This window comes from Anabrus simplex, chromosome X (assembly GCF_040414725.1).
Source record: "Anabrus simplex isolate iqAnaSimp1 chromosome X, ASM4041472v1, whole genome shotgun sequence".
Lineage (NCBI taxonomy): Eukaryota > Metazoa > Arthropoda > Insecta > Orthoptera > Tettigoniidae > Anabrus > Anabrus simplex.
The window spans coordinates 185,836,628-185,860,369 of NC_090279.1; the positions used below are offsets into that span (position 1 = coordinate 185,836,628).

The following is a 23,742-nucleotide window of genomic DNA, read 5'->3' on the forward strand; positions in this document are numbered from 1 at the left end:
AACAACAATCTGCTGAAAAAATACACAGGGCAGGTTACATCAAGCTCATCAATAATACCCAGTTAAGAGGTTAAATCAAAATGTATTTATATTTTGCAGTAAAGGTAGATTTTACTTAGTAGGTTCAACACCCCTCCAACTAACCTAACCTGTGACAAAAGGAGATCTTTGACTTTGTGGACCCTTTCCGGTGATCTGCAGGTCAGGTATTATTGCCAACACAACTATAGTGTATGTTAGTTGTTCTTTTTTTATATTTATTTGAATAACTGTTAGGTTCTTCAGTCTGGTGAAACTGAGTTGAAACTGAAAAGAAATGGCTCAAATATTGCAAACAAACAAACAAAATGTTAATTGTTTTGTTTAAATATTTAGTTTTCAAAACTGCATTATATTTCAAAGTGGCTTTCAGGGAGTTGTTGCATTCAAATTTTTTTTTTTTTTTTCTAAAAAATTATAACATGAAGTGTTAAAGAATATTTTTGCATCTTCCTAGGTTTTAACAGACGCTGAGAGTACAGGGTGCAACTCCAAGGAATCCATTTTAAACAAGTAAGTTACTCAGTAAATTATCAATCAACTTTTTTCAACACTGGGGTTTGTCAACACTCAATATTTGCCCTTATGTACTGTATGTCAGAAATGAGTTCCGTGCTCCAGCTTTCCCATGAGTACACAACAGAACCTGCTAGCTATTTCTTCACCCCACCCCTTCCTGAGATTCACTTTCACAGAACCAGTTATGTCCAAAAAATCGGTTATGACATACGGTGTATGGATCAAAACCACATCACTAGCAAAGGTCAGTGAATATATCCATTTTGGCCAGCTTGTAATTATGAAGGGAGATGCAAAACTATTAATATTTTGATGCACCAAGCTACGCTGGCAAACATTTGGGAGGCACTAGCCAATTTTCAGGTCAAACATGCCTCTAGTACTGAAGAGAAAGGGGTGGGCATTACACAAAAAGATGAAATTTAAAAATTGAATGATATGCAGTACCTGTCCGAATTTTCTTCAACGTTCCATGGATTGGGCTTGCCATTTCAAAGTGAATCATAGTGCGGGAAAGTTTTTAAGTTGAGTGCTGTGTTGTTTTACGAGTGAAAATGTCAGTTAAGGAAAGGAAGAAACGATATAATACGACTATATAAATGAAACTGGATGAATTAAGATCAGCAATTTGTTTTATTATATTTTTAAATAAATTGTTTTAGATTAGGTTTTATCTTTTTTTTCTTTTTTTCGTCAGTATTTGAACATAACCTGAAATGAGTTTTATATAACCCCTCCAATGATTCCATAGACCTTGACACCCTCTTAGTTCCACATTAGGTAGAGTTTGAAAGACTCTAGTGCAATATTATGTAAATCATTACAAAACAATTGATCAGAATGTGTTTCTGTATTTTGGTTTCGATGATGATGATGATGATGATGATGCTTGTTGTTTAAAGGGGCCTCACATCTAAGGTCATTGCCCCTAATGATACGAGATAGATGACATGATATAATAATTAAAATATTAAAATGTATCCACTGACTAGAATTTAAAACGAACAAAGATGAACAATGATTGTGAATTTAAAATAATCAGTGGATCTAATTTGCAATGCCTTATTTCCAGTAAAATGATAGATTATGGTAGAATAAGACATTGCCTTAAAATGCAATAATATATCATGCATATTACTATTTGAACTCTTATTGTGCCACGCGGCCGATCTATCGGCCATGCAAGCTGCTGCTAAAGTGCCGGGGGCCGATCTATCGGCCGTGTTTTTCATTCGCCTGTATCTTCATTCCCTGCTGCACGATGGCAGCATAAGTAACACCAATGGAAAGATTGAAGTTTTTCTCTGTGGAAATATCGATGATGTGGGATATTGATATCAGTAAAGTTTTATAAAAGCTTTCTGTGGAAGCATTGCAAGTTTTGTGTGTGGTAGCCATGCACTCTGCCTCTTCGTGTCACATGCTTGTTATCTCGTTTGTTTATTTACCTCTGATAGTGTAAAGATGGCTAAGTATATGAAAGAGGATGAAATGCGCAATGTTTTAACATTTAGCGATTCATTAGAGAGTAATTTATCGCCCAATGACAGCAACGACTTTGCATCTTCTGACAACATAATATTTCTGTAAGTCCGCTGCCTAGGCAATGCCATATGACGAATGTATCTGCAATGCAGGTAGGAATAATTCCAAGTAGCTCTGACAGTGAATGCAAACTGGCAGATATTTCATCAGATTCTGTTGATAGTTCGAACAGTGATTGGGAGGAAGTTACAGGTGACACAGATAATGCACCTAGTACCAGAGGTCATTGTGTATTTAACCTGCGTGTGCATAACTTTGTAAAAATTCATCATTCTCAAAAACTACTATCAAGAATTATTATCATTTTAGATTTTTGTTCAAAATTAAGGAATATTCTGACAAAGGCATCATACCTGTGATAATAATACACTATACATGTCATGGGATAATCACCTAATAGCGTGTGGGGCCTCCTCTGGCCCTGCGAACTGCAGTGAGACGCCGTGGAAGTGAGTCAACAAGTCCCTGGTAGTCCTATGGACGCAGCTGACACCAAATCGTTTGCAGAGTGGCCGCCAATGCTGGTCTGTTCGTAGGTGCAGGCTCCATGGCACGGAGCCTGTGTTCCAGGACTTCCCAGATATGCTCAATAGGGTTCATATCGGGCCTCCTGGGTGGCCGTGGCAGTCGTTGGACCTCCGCTGCATGTTCCTGGAACCATTCCCGGGCAGTGTGGGAGCGATGTGGTGGTGTGTTATCATCTTGACACACCACAGAACCGTCTGGGCGCTGGAAGGCCAAAAATGGGTGGAGATGGTCTCTGAGCAGCTCAACATACTGCATACCATACAAAGTCTCTTCCAGAACAACTAGGGGGCCCATTCCATACCAGGAAAATGCACCCCAAACCATAACAGAGACACCAGCGCCCTGGACCACACTTTTGAGACAGGCGGGATCCATCGCTTCATGTGGTCTGCGCCATACACAGTGCCTCCCATTGGCATGGTGCAGTTGAAATCGTGATTCGTTCGACAATATCACGTTACTCCATTGTTTCAGTGTCCATCCCTGGTGAATTGTGACAAATGTGTGTCGTTGTGCCCGATGACATTGAGTTAACAGTGGCACCCATGTGCGGCACCAGCTCCCATACCCCATAGAACCCATGTTCCTACAGATGTCCACTGGGAGACGTGTTTAGCATGGCCTGTGTTGAATTGAGCCGTGATTTGTTGCATGGTTGCCCGGCTGTCACTATTGATGATCCATCTCAGATATCGCTGGTCACGGTCATTGAGGGTGGCTGGACGGCCAGTCGTTCATCTGTTGTGGATGGTGACATCCGCATTCAATCATTCATGATACATCCTGGGCATGGTTGATCGTGTGAAGCCGAATTCCCGCACTACTTATGAAATCGCACTTCCCATCCATCGGGCACCGACCACCATACCCCGTTCGAACGGTATCAGTTCACGACGATGTTCCATGTTACACCTGTCACATGCACAGCTACTGCTCGCAAGGTCTCCTATACAACTGCTGCTGGCACAGGGGGCATGTGGTGCGCAGGCAACACACCTGTGCATCAGTGCTCCGCTATCCCCTGACATTTGCTCAGTCAGTATACAAGTAAAAATCAGGTCAAATTTGAAATTTAAATTGTAAAAGAAAAACAAATATATCTAACATTTTTAAATTAAGAAAATGAAACTATTGCAATTATATTGACACTTGTGCATTCTCTATTCACTTGTGTGCTGTGAAAAAAAAGAACAGGGATTTACCTCCAAAAATGTAAGCAGGAGGATGTTTTTACTGAGTTAGTGCATTTTCATTAAAAATGTCTTGGTATTTTATTTTTTTGCAAGTTGCTTTACGTCGCACCGACACAGATAGGTCTTATGGCGACAATGGGATAGAAAGGGGCTAGATGTGGGAAGGAAGCGTCCATGGCCTTAATAAAGTACAGTCCCAGCATTTGCCTGGTATGAAAATGGGGAAACCACGGAAAACCATCTTCAGGGCTACCGACAGTGGGATTCGAACCAACTATCTCCTGATTACTGGATACTGGCCGCACTTAAGGGACACTGGGACTGAAATTTCTAATTCCTGTAAAAATTAAGATGTCACCTTAATATTTGGTTGGCTTAAGGTATATACTATTATGGATATCTGTACTAAATTTGATCAGTGTAGCTTTACTAGTTTCATAGATATTAATTATTTTTCAATATTTATATGCAAATTATTCAAATATTCTAAATGTTAAGCATATCAAAGCGATCCAGATAGCACATTTTTTAAGTAATGATCTAGTACCTTATTCTTATATAAATGAAACTGTGCATCGTTTTTGATATTGTATTATTTACTATGGAGATAGGACTTTTTCCCCTGTTGAGGTTTATTTTTTGTAAAATTATTGGAATTTTAAGTTTTGAAATTATTTTACTGGCAAACCAGAATTTCAATCATAAAAGTAATGCACTGGGTATGACATTTTATACATCTGAAAATGTGAAACTGAGAAAATAGAATTTTTCTAAAGTCATGCATATTTTTTAATATTGTCAGTTGACTTACTCATTAGAACTATCCTCCAGCATAATTCACACTCTCCGTCTTCCGTTTTTCAGCCTCTTTCTTCATTTTTGTGACCTTCGCCTTTCGTCGAGTTGATTTTTTCTTCTCAGAGGACGATCGCTGTATTTCATATTTTCTGCGAGCATCAGCCTAAGGACTGATTTTTCTGTCACATGAGAGACTGAAGTTCTTTTGATATCCGACTTCAAGTGTATTGTTGCACTGCACCCCTTATTGAACTCTGCCACAGCACTGCATACACCAGTTTCAAGTCTCTTTCTTGATACAAAATTTCCTTTGGACACTTTCTCCAGATGCTAGAATGTAGACTTTCGTTCTGATTCTGCGTGGCACCACGGACACATCAGGATAGTACTTCATCAGAGGCCAACCTCTGATACATAGGCATAATCTTACACACTAATGGCTCAGAAAGTTCTGCCGACATTTTATCATGACTCTGAGGTACCATACAGTCTGCTATGCTTTTGTTATAGAAGCACCAATCATCTAAGCCTTGGGGGCATTTCTTATGTTGAGGCTTACAGTTGGTGGATATGTAATAGTAGAGTGTGGCAGAGATAGCATTTTTCATGTTTGCAACATTAAGTGTGATTTGTACAATATAATTCCTATAATAGCTGGTAAGCTTGGTAATTGTAGCATTAGTAAGACCACCTGAACGGCCACCTAACTGCACACCCTTCACTTTCCAAGTCTATAGCATCTGTCCCAAACCTTTTCCCATTCTCTTAGCAATGTGGTTTACACACTCCTCCTTCAGTACTGTGTTGGTGCCATACACCACATTTCAAAATTATGTGATGAAAAACGCATAAATGCGTGTGCAGGATAATGTTCGGTGAGAATCGAAGAGGAAGGGGCGTTCAAATGGCTGTGCAGCAGGCATCTAAATGTCCCGCTGTGCCTTTAAAAATGGCGGAACGTGGAAAATTATATCGCTAATTTATCCGCAATGGTCAGGGGTAGAGCATTATGTGAAAATCGAAAAATTTTATAAAATATGCCTAAACCTCAGTCCCAGTGTCCCTTAAGTGACTGCAGCTATCGATCTCAGTCTTGGCATTCTTAGCACGACCACTACATTACAACCTGGCATCAAAGGGGTTAAAAAACATATTAAAATATACAAACACTAACTAAAACTGAGTCAAATTAATAAAACTTAATGAAAAATAATACAAAGACGAATACGAATATGCAATAAAACAAACCACTATCCCTCTAAAAACGGATTACGAGATCTGCTGACTGCTCGTCATCTCACAGGATGAGGAGATGGTACTCAGGAGTTTTACACTACGTGCAGATCAACCGGATCCATGCACTCGTAAGGATGTGTACCACGGTAAGATCGCCACGAGAACACACCAGAGGGGGTTCTCCTTGCAGTAAATAGGAGTGCGTTACTATACCGTGGCCGATTCAAAGACGATATAATACTACTGCTTCCCTCTGAGAAGCCTGAAGGGAAGTCCTCCACACCTTCATTGTACCTTCCATCACTCTCAGTTTATTTCGAAGTGGAGTTTCCCATGTGGCTTGGGAGCTACATAAACGTGATTCTGGTGCAGGCATCTGAACACCCGACCAGCAGGTCCTGGATCCGCTACACCAGTGGGTGCTGAGGGAAACAGGTATTAGTAGATTGTAGAACACACAGCCCACTTTCATTTCTATCCTCGAACCATCCATGCAAACGATGACTGAATCTGGATACCGGCCAACAACGGACAGAAAGAGCCTCCGATAAATTGAGGGGTCCATGGTTTCCTTCGGGCCAGTGTGCAGATTCAGGATTATTTCAGGTCATCGTATTATCAGCGGAGGTACCCCACTTGGTTGTCTGACAAGACAGGGAGCCGAAGGTACATTAAACGATCTTTGACTGCTAACCAAACGTATTTGAACCGGCCGCATTGCTCGAGGTTAAGCAGCGTACAGCCGATGGTTTCCATTGTGGAATATGTAAGGATAGCTTGGGTGAAGTGGTATCCGTTGCAAATTTGCAACATAAGACAGAGGCATTTGATGGCACCTCAGGTGTAAATGCAGCACACCAGATTCAGCAAGCAGGCTAGCAATGGCGCTTGTATGAAAAGCTCCGGTCGCCAATCTAACCCCACTGTGGTGGATGCTATTCAGTTTCACAAGGACGCTTTGCCTTGTTGATCCATATGCTGCACTGCCATAGTCTAACCTGGAAAAATATGTGCTGTAAAAAATCGTAGGAGGACCGTGTGGTCAGCCCCCCAAGTAGTGCTGCTAAGATACTTCAGAATATTCAACTTCTTAGCGCATTGCACTTTTAACTGCCGCGCATGTGGCACCCACAATAATTTGCTATCGAAAAGGAGCCCAAGAAATCAGCGAGTGTCAACTACAGGAAGGCGTCATTCTCTAAATAAAGCTCAGGATACGAGTGAAGAGTGCGCTTCCAGCAAAACTGTACAACAGAGGTCTTTGCGGTTGGAAATCAAAAGCAATGTTCTGAAGTCCACTGTTCCACTCTTCTAATAGCTTATTGTAATTGTCGCTCTGCGACTGCCTTATTGTGTGATCTTTAATGCAGAGCAAAATCGTCCACATATAGAGATGGTATTACTGCTGAACCAGCTACAGCAACAATACCATTTATGGCAATATCGAACAGAGTGACACTAATAACCGATTCCTGTGGGGCACTTTTTCCCTGAATGTGGTACTGCAAATATGCCCTCTCTACTCGGACATGGAATAGATGGAGGGACAAAAATTTCTCAATAAATACCGGCAAGTTACCTGGGAATCTCCATTGATGTATGTGTGTTCAGTCCTCAGCCCTAAGGCTATTTAGATTCTTAACAGCTGCACCATCAGCTGTCATAGATGGCCTAGGCATCACTGAAGAGGCATACTAGGGAAATGAGGAGTGAGATAGTTTCCTGTTGATGCAGGCCTGAAAGGATACTATATCGCCATGTGGTGCCATAAGCGTTTTCTAAGTCAAAGAAAACAGCCACCAAATGCTGTTGCAGAGAAATGCATCCTGGATAGAACTCTCCAGGTGTACCAAGTGGTCATTGGTCGAGGGAGCGGTTCGAAAACCACATTGGTGCTCAGACAAAACTCTTTTCTTCTCCTGATGCCACACAAGTCGGCGATTTACCATCCCCTCAAATAGCTTACACAAACCGTTAGTAAGACAAATAGGTCTGTAACTTCCTGCATACTTAGGATTGTTGTCAGGCTTGAGGACAGGAATGACTATGCCCTCTTGCCACTGAGAAGAAAACTCACCTTCTATCCAAATTCGGGAGATTCAGGAGATATATCAGACTATCCTCACTAAGGTGCTTCAACATCTGGTTATGGACATTGTCTGGTCTGGGAGACGTGTCCTTGCAAAGCACCAAGGCACTGCGGAGTTCCCACTCCATAAAGAGCACGTTATAGTCCTCTGAAGAATGAGTTGCAAAACTTTTTTTTTTTTTTACAATTTGTTTTACATCGCACCGACACAGATATGTCTTGTTGCGACAATGGGATAGGAAAGTGCTAGGAGTGGGAAGGAAGCAGCCGTGGCCTTAATTAAGGTACAGCCCCAGCATTTTCTTGGTGTGAAAATGGGAAACCACAGAAAATCATCTTCAGGGCTGCCGACAGCGGAGTTCAAACCCACTATCTCCCGAAAACTGGATACTGGCCGCACTTAAACAACTGCAGCTATCGAGCTCGGTGAGTTGCAAAACTGAGGTGATGACGTTCTGCCTTCCGCTTCAGAGTGAGGAAATCACGATGGTCATTCCCAGACCCAGACACATCCGCAAAATGACTGGCTAGATGATTAGCAATCGAGATTGGTACAGTGACGATGCTGCCTGCAGTGGAAATTCCCGGTACTGAAGATGATCCATGTATACCCAAAAAACGTTGAAGTTTAGTCCACACTTGAGATGACTGTGTATGTGATGTCATAGACGACACATACCTCTCCCACGGAAGCTTCCTTACTCTGCCGAATAAGAACTTGCACCTTAGCACGAAGTTCTTTTAATGTTACCAAGTTGGCCACAATAGGCTGCCTATGATAGCATTTATGAACATGATGGTGTTCTCTGATAGCTGCTGCAATTTCTTCATTCCACCACAGAACTAGTTTTCAGCAAGGAGTCCCTGAAAACTATGGAATGGACTCCTCAGCAGCAGCAAGAATAACTTGTGTTATATAAGTTATATCACCATCAATGGTCTGCCTGGTCACATCATTAAAGACAGCTAGTGATGTGAACTTGAGCCAATCAAAATGTTTAAGAATCCATCTAGGATGAGCCTCAATGGTTTTCTGTTTCAACAAAGTAAGAACAATGGAAAAATGGTCACTGTCTCAGAGATCATCATGCGTATTCCACCAAAACAGGGGAACCACCGTTCGGCTACATAGACTGATGTCTATGCGAGAGTATGTGCCGTAATGGACACAGAAATGAGTTGATTCACCTGTATTCAAAATACATAAATTCAGCTCTCATACTAATGTGTCCAACTCCCTTCCCCTGAGGCAAGGTGTTTCAGAGCCCCCATATTCCTCTACTGCATGAATTATTTTTTGTTTTTGTTTGGTGAAGAAAATTTCAAGCTTTAATGTTCAACATACGTTCAGTGTTTTTTTAGATGTACCAGCAATTCTTAACTGGGGCTAATAGCTTAACACTCGTATGTGATGTGGATTGCCATAGTAGAATATATATACGATTTTACGCTAAGCTTTTAACATTCAAAGGCCATGGGTACATATTGCAAGGCGCAAGTACAACTTGCACGACCGTAGGTCAGTAATGTCTTTGAGGTTGAGCCAGAGCTACTCCTGAAGCCTGTGGTAATGTGATGGGGAGGGCCCACATAAAATAAACGGTGGTTGGTACGCGTGGATGTTGATGGGGTGGAAGGAGTACCTTTGGTTGTAGGGCTGTTTTGTCTTATGTTATGTAAAAAAAAAAAAAAACAAGGCATCACTGGGATATGTGTTTAATTGACTGTACAGTTGAAGGTGTGCCATAAAGCTACCTCTGTCTACAATATTTATCCATTTATACAGGTGAAAAGTTATTTGTTGCCTAACGGCAACAGTATATAGGCAACAGTATACAGTAGAGGGATATAGGGAGATGGGCATTAAAATCGCCCAATAGGAGGAATGAAGGTGGAAGGTGATCTATAAAATCAGTTACATCATTTATATTAAGAGGCTGGCCTGGTGAAAAATTAACATTACACACTGTTGCTATGACAGGCAGCGAACGCGAAGTGCTACAGCCTCCAGTGGGATTCTTAGGGAAACCTCATCGCTATAGGTATCAGAACGGACAAAAATGCCAATGCCACCAGAAGCTTGGTTGACATGTCATTCTGTCGAGTATATTCAAAAATTTCTCAAGACCGTATGATGACCTGTTCTGAGATTAGTTTCCTGAATACAGACTATACTCGCCGTATACTCACTAATTAGCTGGCGCAGCTCAGCAAGATGCCTATCATAACCATTACAATTCCACCGTAACAGTGCCATAGTATGGACTGAAAGGAATGAGTGTTAGGTTATACTTAAAACCTAAGCACTAACATTAACATCCGTAGCTGTAGAGGAAAGCTCGACGTCCATCCCATTGTCAACGGACGAGGCGACTGATGTCCAGAACTTTGACTTATTTTGGGGGCGGGATTTCATCCTACGAGGGGAACAACCAGATTTAGGAGCAGGCGTACCTGCTGGTACTGATTCATACCCTCCAGATGGAGGGCATGATTTCACCTTCGAAGGAAAAGTGCAGCAGCGCGTGGTAAGGGAGATATTTCCCCAGCTCTAGTCAATGATGCCGTCTCCGCCGGCATGGGAACGTCTTTCGCTGACCTCTATGTGGGGGGGATACTTGGTCTTTCCCACTTACTGTGCCGTCTTAGGAGTCCCAACCGACTCCCCCCCTTCAAGCTTTTACTCCTTGCGGCTTTGCTCCCAGGAGCAGCAGCCACCTTGGGCGCAGTGATCGTAACAGGTTTAGAAGAAGTAAACGACGAACCTGGAGGACTGTGCTATCTTCATGTAGTCTAACGTCTTGGCAGGTGCATTCATAGAATTGAGCCTACGGCATGCTTCCTGGTAGGAAAGACCATCCAGGGTCTTGATCTCCTGGTTCTTCTTCTTACTGAGATTACCGGTCAGTTCCAATCTCTGGGTGAATGAAGACCAGGCCAGTTAGAGCACCTGTAAGGAGTTGTGCAATTTTCCGTGCCATGAGCTCTTCTGCCACATCTACCACATACAGACTACTTCGAGCCACGAGATATCACATGTCCGAACTTCTGGCATTTAATGGCGTATGGCCTCTGGAGAGGCCTGGTGCAAGTCTTTTTCTCATAGATTGCCTATTAGGCGACCTGCATGTCTGTGAGTATAAGGGTCCAACCTAGGATGATTTCTAATGCTGAATACATCACACACACCCAGCCCCCGAACCATTGGAATTAACCAATTAAGGTTAAAATACCTGGCCAGGAATCGAACCTGGGACCTTCTGGACCAAAGGCCAGCACGCTAAACATTTAGCCATGGAGCCGGACACCTCTGCCACTGATAGCAGTGCATGGGAGGTGAAATTTATGGCCTCAAATTGCAGCAATATGTTGTTACCTTCACTTTTTCTGGTAACACTGACAATTTGAAGGTGACAATGAACGCACCCGTGGCAATGTCTTCGCCATTGACTTTGTGCATAATGCGCCGGACGTGTGTCACACCACCGTGCTTCACGTCTTCCATCAACTCATCATCAGTGTTCAGGATGATATCGCGGTGGAAGATAACTCCACAAACCAGATTCAAGGTGTTGAGCTCCTCCACTTTGACGGGAATATCGCCAGAGTGGTCACACTTGAGCAACCGATCAGCTTGCATGGCAGTGCGCGTTTTTATCAACAAACTACCATTGCGCATTTTCTTCAGATCTTCCAGTTCACTGCAGACACCTTCTCTGTGCCTGCTAAACAGAATAGCCTCTACTAGCTTGAAGTCACTTCCATCCGTTCTGGTAGCAACCACAAACCTAGGGAAGCTGGATCCCATTTCTTCATACTGCACTTGTTCCCATGACTGAGGCAATGAGCACTAGGACTCCCTTCCTCCAGTCATCTGCAATAGCATGTACAGAGTAATAAATATAGAGAAAAAATAAACAACAATAATAATATGTCCTGGCATTCGGCTGTGCGGTGACCTGTGTTGTCAAGCGGATACTACTGCATGGGTACATTGCACTCCCACCCGCAGGCTTCCCGGGGTCATGAGCGGGCCTTTCGGGCATAATCGCACAAGTAAGAGGACCATCTCTGTCTGAGCAGCACGCACATCAAGAATTTTGAATCGATCTACAATTAACCCAAGTTAGTGGGTTCAAACCCTGCAGAGGTAGTCGGATTTTTGAAGGGCAGAAAAAAGTCCATTCGACACTCCATATTGTATGATGTTGGCGTGTAAAAGATCTCTGGTGACACATTTGGTGTTTACCCGACAAAATTCATTAAATCTCAGCCATAGACGCCCAAGAGAGTTTCGGTTTACTTGGTCTGCCATCTAGTGGGGGCCTAGAGTAAAACGGAACGTCGAAATTGGCGAGCACACAGCCAGATGGTGTCAAATTGAAATGTCTGCACACGGTAGCTGAGGCCATACAATTATTATTATTATTATTATTATTATTATTATTATTATTATTATTATTATTATTATTATTATTAACCCTAAAAAAAATTTAAAAGGAGAGGGGACGATGGCCACATGACCCCTTTAGTTGCCTTTTATGACAAGCAGGGATTACCTGTGAATGTATTCAGCCCCTCTCATCCACAGGGGCTCCAACACATGATACCAAACCTCAATCCATATCCGCACCTACCTGGGTCGCCCCTTTTAGTCACCTCTTACAGTAGTCAGGGGATACCGTGGTGTATTTATCTGCGTCCCCCACCCACAGGGGGTGTAGTTTGGCTTCACGCTCTAAAGACAATGTATTTTTATTATTATTATTTAAATATAACATTTCCTTAAATAGATCAAATACTAGCTTTCATCCTCCTTTTCATTATCCTATGATTGCATTTACTGAATAAAAGCAATCGGAAGACAGTAAAATTTAACTATTAAACATAAGCTTGTCGTTAACATAAATCATACTTCCAATTCTGCTGTGCTTTATCTCTACTTGCTGAAACTGCAGGTGTTGCAGTTCTACCCTGTACTTCCACACTTTGCGATAACTGATCAAGAATAGTTAAGGGAAATGCAAATGACTGTGCATCAGTTTTGGTTTGCTTATAAAAAATATTGGTGTCTTTTGTGAAATAACTTGCAAATCAATATTATTAGCTGTTAAAAATGTATAAATCAAAATGGGGATCATTTTGAACAATATTTGCTGAGCATTATTGATTTTGTTATTATTCCACTATTGCTACTATTCATTATGTAGCTTTCTTAACTGAATAGTGAACATTTAAGATTTACTTAAATATTAGATTTAAGTGGTCTGCCTATTCAATATATATATAATTTATTACATTTAGTAAATGTTTCGTCCCCTAAGGGACATCGTCAGCTATAATAAACTGCAATAACATATCAGAATACCAAAATCACATTATTAAATTGGAAAGACACATTAGAAACATTATTGTATGGTAGGACATTTAAAATAAAATATTGGCAAACTTTGTTAAAGTTGCAAGTCATATAATCAATAAAACTGGTTGAATTGTTCATTAAACTCTTGATGATAAAGTTTGTGGGAACTAACAGTTGTGTTCATAAAATCGTAAAATGATCATTGTTGTGAATGAGAACTCTTGCTTTAAAATATTTCTTGATGAAAGATCTATAAGATCTTTGATGGACATTCCTCAATTTTTTTTATAAGATTGAATGCTTCAGGATTTTAAGTCAACACGGGGCCGAAGCAGTAAAGTTGTTTGTATAACTAAATTCTATTCTGTCTGAAATTAAAAGAAAAAGCTAAGTGTAAGTAAAGAGAGATGGAAGATGAAAGAGAGTTAAGGTTTAAAATTAAATGATAGGTTTTTATTATTTTTAGTAACTTTGAAGTCTAAATAATTTAAAGTGTTATCTACTCCAGAATCGAGTGTGAACTTAACATATGGATCAAGAATAGTTCTGTTTTTTCAATATATTGAGTCTTGTCTATAATGACTGTAACACTACCCTTTTCGGCCTTTGTAACTACAAGATTATTATCTTGAATCTTTTGTATACTTTACTGTTATTATATGTGAATACAGCAAATTTCTTATTCTCTTCTTCTTTACGTTCTTTTACTAAAGCAGTCACAGGTTTATTTTATATTTTATTTATAATCCTGTTTACAAATTCTTTATTGTAGCCATTCTTATATGCTATATAGTATTAATTTCTTTTTTAGATCTGGAGCTGAAAGAGGAACATTAAATGCTCTGTAAATCTTACTAAAGAAACCGGCTCTTTTATGAGCTCCCGGTTGTATACAATCATTTTTCATCATGATAACCGTCTGTGTAGATTTCCTAAAAATATTAAATGACAGGTTTTTATTATTTTTAGTAACTTTGGAGTCTAAATAATTTAAAGTGTTATCTACTCCAGAATCGAGTGTGAACTTAACATATGGATCAGCAGAGTTAAGGTTTAAAAATGTCTGACCATTAGTTATTCTTTCATCTAATATTACAAAGGTGTTATCTGCATATCTAGACCAATGGTACAATCCTTCAAGTTTATCAATAATTTTAGTTTTTTCCATGTGGTAGATGTAAATTTTGGCTAAAATGCCTGATGCTGAGGCACCCATCAGAAGATCTCTTTGTCGGTAGACTTTGTTGTTATACAAAATAATTATTGTTTAAGACAAAGTTTAGGGCAATTAAAAATTCATTTATTTCTTGAAGACTCAAGTGGCTAAATTGGATCAAGTTCTCTTTAATAATGTTAATAGTTTCTTTTATCGGAATACTGGGATACATACTTTTAATATCAGATGAGTGTATTGTGTGGTTGGAATTTAACTCTGAATTTTTAGTAGCATTACAGAATTCGGCAGAGTTCTTTATAGATTTATTGTTGTAAAATTTGAAATGTGATCGAAGAAATTTGTGAACATACTGTGATACTTTAAAAGTTGGACTAGTCTTATCATTTAGAATAGCTCTGATGGGTACCCCTGGTTTATGTTTTTTTGGCATCACTCTAGCAGTAGGAAGTATTGGGTTCATATTGAACAGCTTTTTAGTTTCCTGTTCATTCATTAAAAATATGTTGTTTTTCAAAATTTGTTTCAACTTTTTTTTTTTTGGAGTCCATTAGTGGGATCTTTCTTAACTGTTGAAATATTGCTTTCTGATAAGAATAGTTCTGTTTTTTCAATATATTGAGTCTTGTCTGTAATGACTGTAACATTACCCTTATCGGCCTTTGTAACTACAAGATTATTATCTTGAATCTTTTGTTTAAGTTCTTTTAATTGTTTATTATTAGTATGTTTAGGTTCATCTTTTCTATTCTGAGTTGACTAAGACATCCTTTGGTTTCTTTTTAATTTTAGACAGTATGTCTTCTTGTTGGTCCAGGGGTAATTTTTGTATTGTTCTATTTCTGCAGCTGTATCTATCTTTTCTTTTAATTTATTAGAATGGGGCAATTATGTTAGGTCCATTACTAAGGATAGTTTCTTCTGTTACACTGAAGGGAATGTCAGATAAATTCTTAATGAGTGGATGGAATTGGGTTTCTGTTATTGTGTTCCACTTTGGTTTGGCAGAGAGATCAGGAGAGAATTCACGTTGTTTAAACAGGGCTCTTAATTTCTTGTCCAAATTACTTTGTTTTAAATTTAAAATATAGTTAAGTTTAATGTTTAAGTGTTTTTGGTAAGAGTCCCATTCAATCGGGCCCAATGACAATGGGGCTTTGAGGTGTGTCTCATAAAGTTTTGAGTTTAAATAAGCTTTCTTCTTGTAGAGAAATTTAATTTCACTTTTAATCCAAATTTCATTGGTTTTCTTTTGAGTTTTGAAAATTCTTTCTGGTTTTTTGAATTTTATCTTCCTATGTCTCAAAAAACTGAGAGTGGGATTGTGAGTTAGACATTGTTTTAGAAAGGTTATGTCTTTGCCAATCTTGCAAATTTTGATTTTCTTAACTGGTATAAACAACTTTGGAAGAATGCCTTACAAGGATAATCCATGCCATCTTTCAATATAATCATTTAGTTTCTGAAATATATTCCGTTAAATCATCACACACAAAATTCTGTATAATAACTAAATTTATACTTCCACAAGAAATAAATTTTATGATTAATCCATATTGTCAGCCTCAACAAGATAGAAGGTCTTAATGATTGGGTGTCTCCACCTTTTCAATACATTATAATATTATTATTTTTTTACTTTATTTTAAAAAAAGGACATATTTGTCTGTTGTGAGACATCTTCAGCCTAAAATATTACGATAAACACAGGATATGTCATTCTTTTTTAGTGTTAAGAATATGGTGTGTTTATCATAATGAAGATGTCTCGCAAGGCAGAGAAAAAACATGTCCCTTTTTTAAATAAATTAAAAAAGAATAATATTGTACTGTATTGTAAAGATGGAGTCAATCAATCATTAAGGCCTTCTATCTTGTTAAATTTATACTTACCAATTTCGTGAGGCTGCCAGGAATGACAAAGAATATCACAAGGCAAGTGTTTCAGTTTATAATAAAAGATATGCTTGTTGTAGGGATAAAAAGAAAGAGAAATCAAACACAGCAAAATATTCAAGTGGTGCTTTAGGTCGAATCGAGGGAGGTGAATTGTGTACATCCAAAAAACTAAGGAGTGTAGAGGTGATGTATGTAGGTATTCTACTCCTCACACCCTGGACAAATCCACTTATTTCTCTCTCTATTAAGTTGTATGTGTCCAGGTAGTATGGGACAGTAGGGGTGTATATCGTTAATCATATTTAAAAGTTAATCAAATTAAAATGATTTAAAGCAAATTAAAATTAGAAAATTGAAGGACTGTTACACGCTTTCACATTCTTTAATTTTTTGGTCTAAAATTGCTTACATAGACAGAAATACTTCACAAGATTTTAAAAAAACATATTATTGAAGATGCAAACAAGTTGAACTTTTTTTTGTATTTCATTCAATTGAGTTTCTTAGTTGAAAAAAGTTATGCACATTGAAGCAATTGGTTAACCTTTATCTAGGAACCCAATATGGCATTTTGACAAAGGAAAACATTTTCTGCAGTTTCATGTACTTGGAAGGGTATGTATCGTCTTGATACATTGCGTCTCTAGCAAGTCCACCCACACAAAAGAAAATACATTTTGTTTAAAATATAATTTACTGTAAGACCACAAATACATACGTTTTCATGTTACAAAACAAGTTTCAATTTTTATGAAAGTATTTCAGTCCTGTTTTAATAACTTTTTAGTAGAATTTACAAATATTCATAAATTTAGCACCATCATCTTCATCTTGACCATCTCCAGGAAGTTTTGGTGTTCGAATATCTGCTTCATTGGCATCTTTATCAAACTTCCAATTTGAATTGTAAGGATCCCACGCATCCAACAATTCAGATATTTCATGCAGTTTTGATACTGAAAACAAAAATCAATAGTCATGACATTTACAGTAAACATAACCTCAAATATTAATGTAATATATTAAATATCGAAGCCACAATATGTTAAAAAATACTACATACAAGTATTCAAAGGTTTCTAGGTTCAACAAATGCAGAACCAATCTCGTGTTGCCTGTAGAAGTAAAGATACTTCTCAGCATGCAATATTGTTTTTACCAACCAGAAAGAAGTTGTATAGTCCCAATGTATCATATATGATACGGATAAAACCTAGGGAAGTTTTTCAACTGTAAAATGAATAATCTGACAGATGTGATATTTACATTATCTACAGGCATCACGTTACTTGATTATCAAAATTAGATCTAAAAATAAGATTATTACTAATATTTACCTTCTTTTTTGTGATTTAGCTCCAACATGCATTGCTAATAACACGTGCTGACACTAAGTGTTGTCGCTGGTATGACAAAATATTTGATGCACAAACACCAGGAGGAAAACGGAAGATGATACAATAAGTCAAGTAGCAACATGAGGCTTTGTTTTTGTGAAAAAAATAGACTGTATCATATCTGATACAAAGGGATGCTAGAGTTTAAATGTCTGATAGTGGTGGGTATTCTTTTAAGTACTACTACTAGAAAGCCATCCTATCTTTAACTTAATCAGCAACAGAAAAATGAGAAAGAATCCTGGATTGCCAAAAAAATCAAGGTATTGGCAAAAGAAGCAGAAGGGAAATGAAAATTGTGAAAACTTAAAGCCTACCCAGGCTATTTGTTTTTTATTGCACTGACACACAGAGATCTTATGGGGACAATGGGGCTGGACAGGGCTAGGTATTGAAAGGTAGCAACCATGGCCTAACTCAGGTACAGCTCCAGCATTTACCTAAATTGAAAGCGGAGAAAACACCAAGTACAATTTTCAGAGCTTTCAATTATGGAGCTCAAACCCACTGTCTCTTGAATGCAAACTCACATAGCAGATTACCTATGAACTCTATGCTCTAGAGGTGAGAGACCCTGGCATTCCATTTCTGTCATCTCTTATGATAGAAAAGGGACACCATAGATGTATCCTGTCACCCCCATTCAAAAGTAAATCATTGTCGATACTGAATAACTAAAAATGTAATCCTGTCTGTTATATTTATTTCAGTTCCATCTGACTTAAAAATGTGGTAAATAATGCTATTTACTGTTTGAATATTATTGTATTATTCATGTACTGTTAGTATATTATATACTGGGCGAGTTGGCCGTGCGCGTAGAGGCGTGCGGCTGTGAGCTTGCATCCGGGAGATAGTAGGTTCGAATCCCACTATCGGCAGCCCTGAAGATGGTTTTCCGTGGTTTCCCATTTTCACACCAGGCAAATGCTGGGGCTGTACCTTAATTAAGGCCACGGCCGCTTCCTTCCAACTCCTAGACCTTTCCTATCCCATCGTCGCCATAAGACCTATCTGTGTCGGTGCGACGTAAAGCCCCTAGCAAAAAAAAAAATAGTATATTATATGCGGTGAATCTTCTTTAGTACAAGCAAACTGTGTTTAAATAAATATCCACCAGTTTAATACTGTACATACCAAAAATTGTGATTCAGTATGGAACAGAAATGAAATTCATTTGTTTTAATTATAAATATTTGGTGTTATGTTTTCAGAGTAAAGGACAGTGTTGCATTACAAGCAGATAACAATGATGATGATGATGATGATAATGATGATGATAACGACGACGACAGAGACTCACCAAACTCTTTAAAGGGGCAGCAGCAGCAGCAGATAACTCTGTCCTGTGATAAATGTGGGAAGATTTTCAAACACCGTGAGCGTTTCAAGCTACACCAGGCACTTCATTCACAGGAACGGCCCTTCTCTTGTGCCTTATGTGGAAAGTGTTTTATTGATCGACGAACACTCCAGAGACATATATTCCTTCATTCCAAGGAAAGAAAGCACGTGTGTAGTATGTGCAATAAGGCCTTTTTTCGAAGTTCCGATCTCAAATGCCATGAGGTGGTGCATACTAAGGAGCGACCGTTTATGTGTACAATATGTAGGAAATCCTTTGCATTTTCCTCAAATCTGCGTGTTCATATGGCAATTCACTTAAATGATAAGCGGTATTCTTGTGAGTTCTGTAAAAAGTCATTCGTTCAGTCTTCTCACTTGAGGGGACATCTGAACATTCATACCAATGGTTTTCACACCTGTAATACTTGTGGGAAGAGATATTCTACGCGAGCTAACCTACGAAATCATATGTTGCTTCATTCTGCTGAAAAAGTTTTTGATTGTTCCTTATGCCCAAAACGATTTTATCGAAGCTATGATTTGACAACTCACATGAAGTTGCATTCTAAGAATTCAATTAAATAGCATTTTTCTGACATTCAATGCCCTGAGAATGTAAGTTATAGCACTGCAACTCAAGTTTCCTCTGTGAATCAGTGGTAGTGTAATGGCACCGGTATTCCTAGATTGTAGTTCAAACTTTGCAGGGATTTTAACGTATACTTATGTTCCTCGACAACGGGTGCACGGAAAGAAAGATTTTAGTGTTTGGGTAGAGCACATATAATCGCTGAGAGTATTTAACTTACGATTATGTTTAATGTCTAATTGACAGATAAAAGAGGGGCTACTAGTTGCACACAAAAAAATTGAAGACCTGAAACATAGGTTTCAGGAAATAAGCTTTTCAAAGTGAGGCATAATTTGCGCTAAACATGTGATGTCACAAGCATTCTCTGATACAAGGTAGCTCTGTGTTGACTTGCGCACTCAGTTAGAGGTTAACTGAAACAGCAAAAACAAATTTAAAACTCTACAAAACCCTGCAGCTATTAGCATAGTGGCAGCCTACTGCCATTTTCTAAATCATAACATGCTGACATGTAAACAGATTTCTCATGGTACATTCAAATTTTATTTATTAGCATATGACTAAGCACAGAGTGCGCCCAAGAACATATTCACCTCACCTAATACAGGTCTGTCTATTTGGTGGTTGGGTGGGTAAAGTGTGTTAACCCTTTCCCGCCCATATTGAAATGCATGTTTTCCCCAGAATTGAAGCAATTATTTTCAGCCATCATTATGATAATGCAGATATTGATATAGATGTTGATTCCCATAGGGAATCTGAAATATTTGTTCCGAATGAGTAAATTTATAATACCAATATATTTATTTATAATACCAATATAAATATAAATAAATATAAATAATGTAATAAATATAAATAAATATATTGGTATTATAAATTTACTCATTCGGAACAAATATTTCAGATTCCCTATGGGAATCAACATCTATATCATCTGATGGGCAGGCAGGCATCAATTTTTGATAATGGGACAAAGTGTCTCATAGTGCATTGGCACTGCCAGTGGCTACAATTAGCCTACGCAGTGGCCTCCACGGTATGCACTAGCCAGCGTCTTGGTAGGTGTGCTAGGTACCAACTGATGAGCCCAGCCTAGCACACCAGGGCAAAACGCCGGCAACCAGGAATGAGTTGGCTGGAAAATTTATAATGTCCAATAACGGACCATATATATTGGTATTAATGCAGATATTTATAAAAATGTATATTGTACAAAAACTAATGAACAATTAAATCGAAAATGTTTTCGTCAAATATAAGGTAGAAATACTCTTTAGCTGTACTAGCTATAGGAAGAGAATGGCAAGGTCCTGCCTCTTTAGTAAAGTCCGCCGGTTTGACGTAAGACAATGTATTTGTCCACTGAAAGTTAGGCCTACAATCTATGTCATCACGCTTGTGTACGTCATCATTTCCTGAAATATCGTCATTTTCACTTTCGAGTTCACTGAGTTCACTTGAGCCACTACTAACAGTTCCACAGTCAGGATTATCGTTCACCAAACGTTCAATGTCGTTACCGCATAAAATATTTTTACGCGATTTAAACTTCGACGTGTTTGTTTACAATATGTCACTGCCTTCCGTATTTCGTGTTCTAATACGCCTGCTAAAGTTTTAAAAGAAGAAAACTAATATCATTGGTCTCTAGGAAGTGTACATGCTAGTAACAGTAAATTATATTTGTCTATCGGCCGATAGATGGCTCATACATGCAACTAGAAGTACAAGTACGCTTTACTACGCTATGGGCGGGAGGCCCTAAGCTTTCGCGCTACGCATTACTACGCTATAGGCGGGAGAGTGTTAACTCCATTATGCTATTTTTGAGATCAATGTATTTTAATGTTCGAGGAGTACACGAAAATCTCCGTATACAAGGCATTTTTTTTAAGTAAGTACCGTTTTGATATTCCGCCGATGCATCGCTGCAGTCAGCATTCCGTTCTGTGTACCTGCATCTATTGGCAAGGCTGAGATGCCATTATGGCAATAGTTGCCCTTGTGTACATAGGTTGGCAAGCATTTCAAATGGCCTCGCCGATCGAGAGTCCCACCGATTGAAGTCCAGCCTGTTACTCATTTTCAGAGTGCAAAACGTTTGAAAGCATCTCTCACTGCTCGGTCAACTGCCAGCGCCAAATCTTCACTAATGACTCAAGATCGCCTACTCCATTCTTCATCACGCACATCTTTGCGGCCACCTTCAAATGCTCAAACCCATTTCCTAACCATTCCATTGCTCATAATGTTTGGTCCGTAAATTGCACAGATCTCACGATGAATATGGATAGCTTTGAAACCTTTTGCACTCAGAAAACGAATAACAGACCAGACTTCACAGTAGGCAGGACTCTCGATCGGCGAGGCCATTTCAAATGCTTGCCAACAAACGTACCCAAGGGTGACTATTGCCATAATGAAGTCAGCCTTGCCAATAGATGCAGGTACACAGCGTGCATGCACAGAATGCCGACCGCAACGCTGCATCGGCAGAATATCAAAACGGTACTTACTTAAAAAACATTCCTCGTATATACGTTCCTATTGGTGGTTCAGTAGTGCTTGTTGCACCAATATTATGCTTATATTGAAATATTTAAAGCCATTCTCCATATAAAATGTTAAAATACGTTAAAATTTGAGAGGCTTCACTTTTTTTTGGACTTACTGCATTTTACATACCCAAGTTTTTATGCATAGCTGTGTTTACTCTTTTAAGTACAGTGAATTTCTCTCATCACTTGGCAGGCAGGCAAGCCCACCTTCATCACTTACCATTACACAGCATAGTGACAGCACAGGAATGCCTGCACTTCGCAGTTAAGTCTGTGTTTAGAACGTGTATTAAGTGTTGTTCTGTCACTCCAAATGTTCTCGACGTGTGAAGTGCTACTTTGGGGTATAATTCTCATAATGCCTACATGTGTACACGGTAGAGGAAAGGGCATTTCATGTATGATAATAATGTTAAAACAAAGTCTCGCACGGATGTCATTAGGCGATCTGTAACACAATTTCCAAGTGTACACCCTCCACACAGAGACCATGCGGAAACTCTTAAACAAATTGAGAGGAACTGGTTCTTTACTCGATAAGAACAGAAGTCTTAAATCGCATGTACTTAACGAGGAAAAAGTAAATGAAATTGCAGAAAGATTAGAACATAACCTTACAAAATCCCCAAGACATCATGGACAAGAATCTGTGGTTATGGAGAGCGACGAAAATGTTAAAACCTCCTGTCTTAAAATACGAGCTTATATTCTTAATTCTTATTTTCTTAATTTTAATTTTTATCTTATATTTTGCACGGATAAAGTGAGCGAAGTGCTGTCCATGTTGTCATGCCGCAGAGTGGGGAGTGATGAATCAACGGGAGGCAGATAACCTGGGAGTGCTTGCCGGCCAAGTGATGAGAGGTACTCACTGTATTATTATTATTATTATTATTATTATTATTATTATTATTATTATTATTGCAAATGTTTATTTTTGTGTTAACTTTTTAGAATACATTTCAAAACAATGATAGTACAATAGTAATAGTTTTATATAGATATAAATTTCAGACTTGTTTGATGGTGAAAAATAAAACAGTTGCATACTCTTAAGTACTTAAAATTAAGTTGGACCTGTAACTTTTATACAACACAATTCATACTTAATATAAATAGTACCTCTGTAATAGGCTTGATGTTAGGTGCTTGAGGAACCACACCTACATTCGTTTTTTGTCAACTTTTGCAATACCTTTGGGCTAAATAGAGATTTCATCTATAATATAGCGATTACCACACTTAAGAAGTCCATCATGATTTTCAAAACCATGCTTGTGGACCTCAAATTTTTTACATGCCTCACTCGTTTGCCTACACTTAACATCATACAATCACATTATCTACTGTATCTATATCCATTATTGTTGTTAAGATACTCTTTGTCCTTGGGCAACCTGCAGCTGTGTCAGGAAGATAGTATAATAAATAATTTCTATAAAGAAAAAGCAGCTGAAGTTACT

General features: G+C 38.7%; 1 protein-coding gene across 1 annotated transcript in view; it reads left to right on the top strand.

Moving 5' to 3' along the window:
- LOC136886285 (uncharacterized) overlaps nt 1-23,742 on the top strand; it is a 64,941-nt gene that overhangs the window by 28,310 nt on the left and 12,889 nt on the right. The window contains exon 5 of the mRNA XM_067159012.2: nt 497-552. Coding sequence (XP_067015113.1) covers nt 497-552 — 56 coding nt within the window. The remainder of the gene's footprint in view (nt 1-496; nt 553-23,742) is intronic.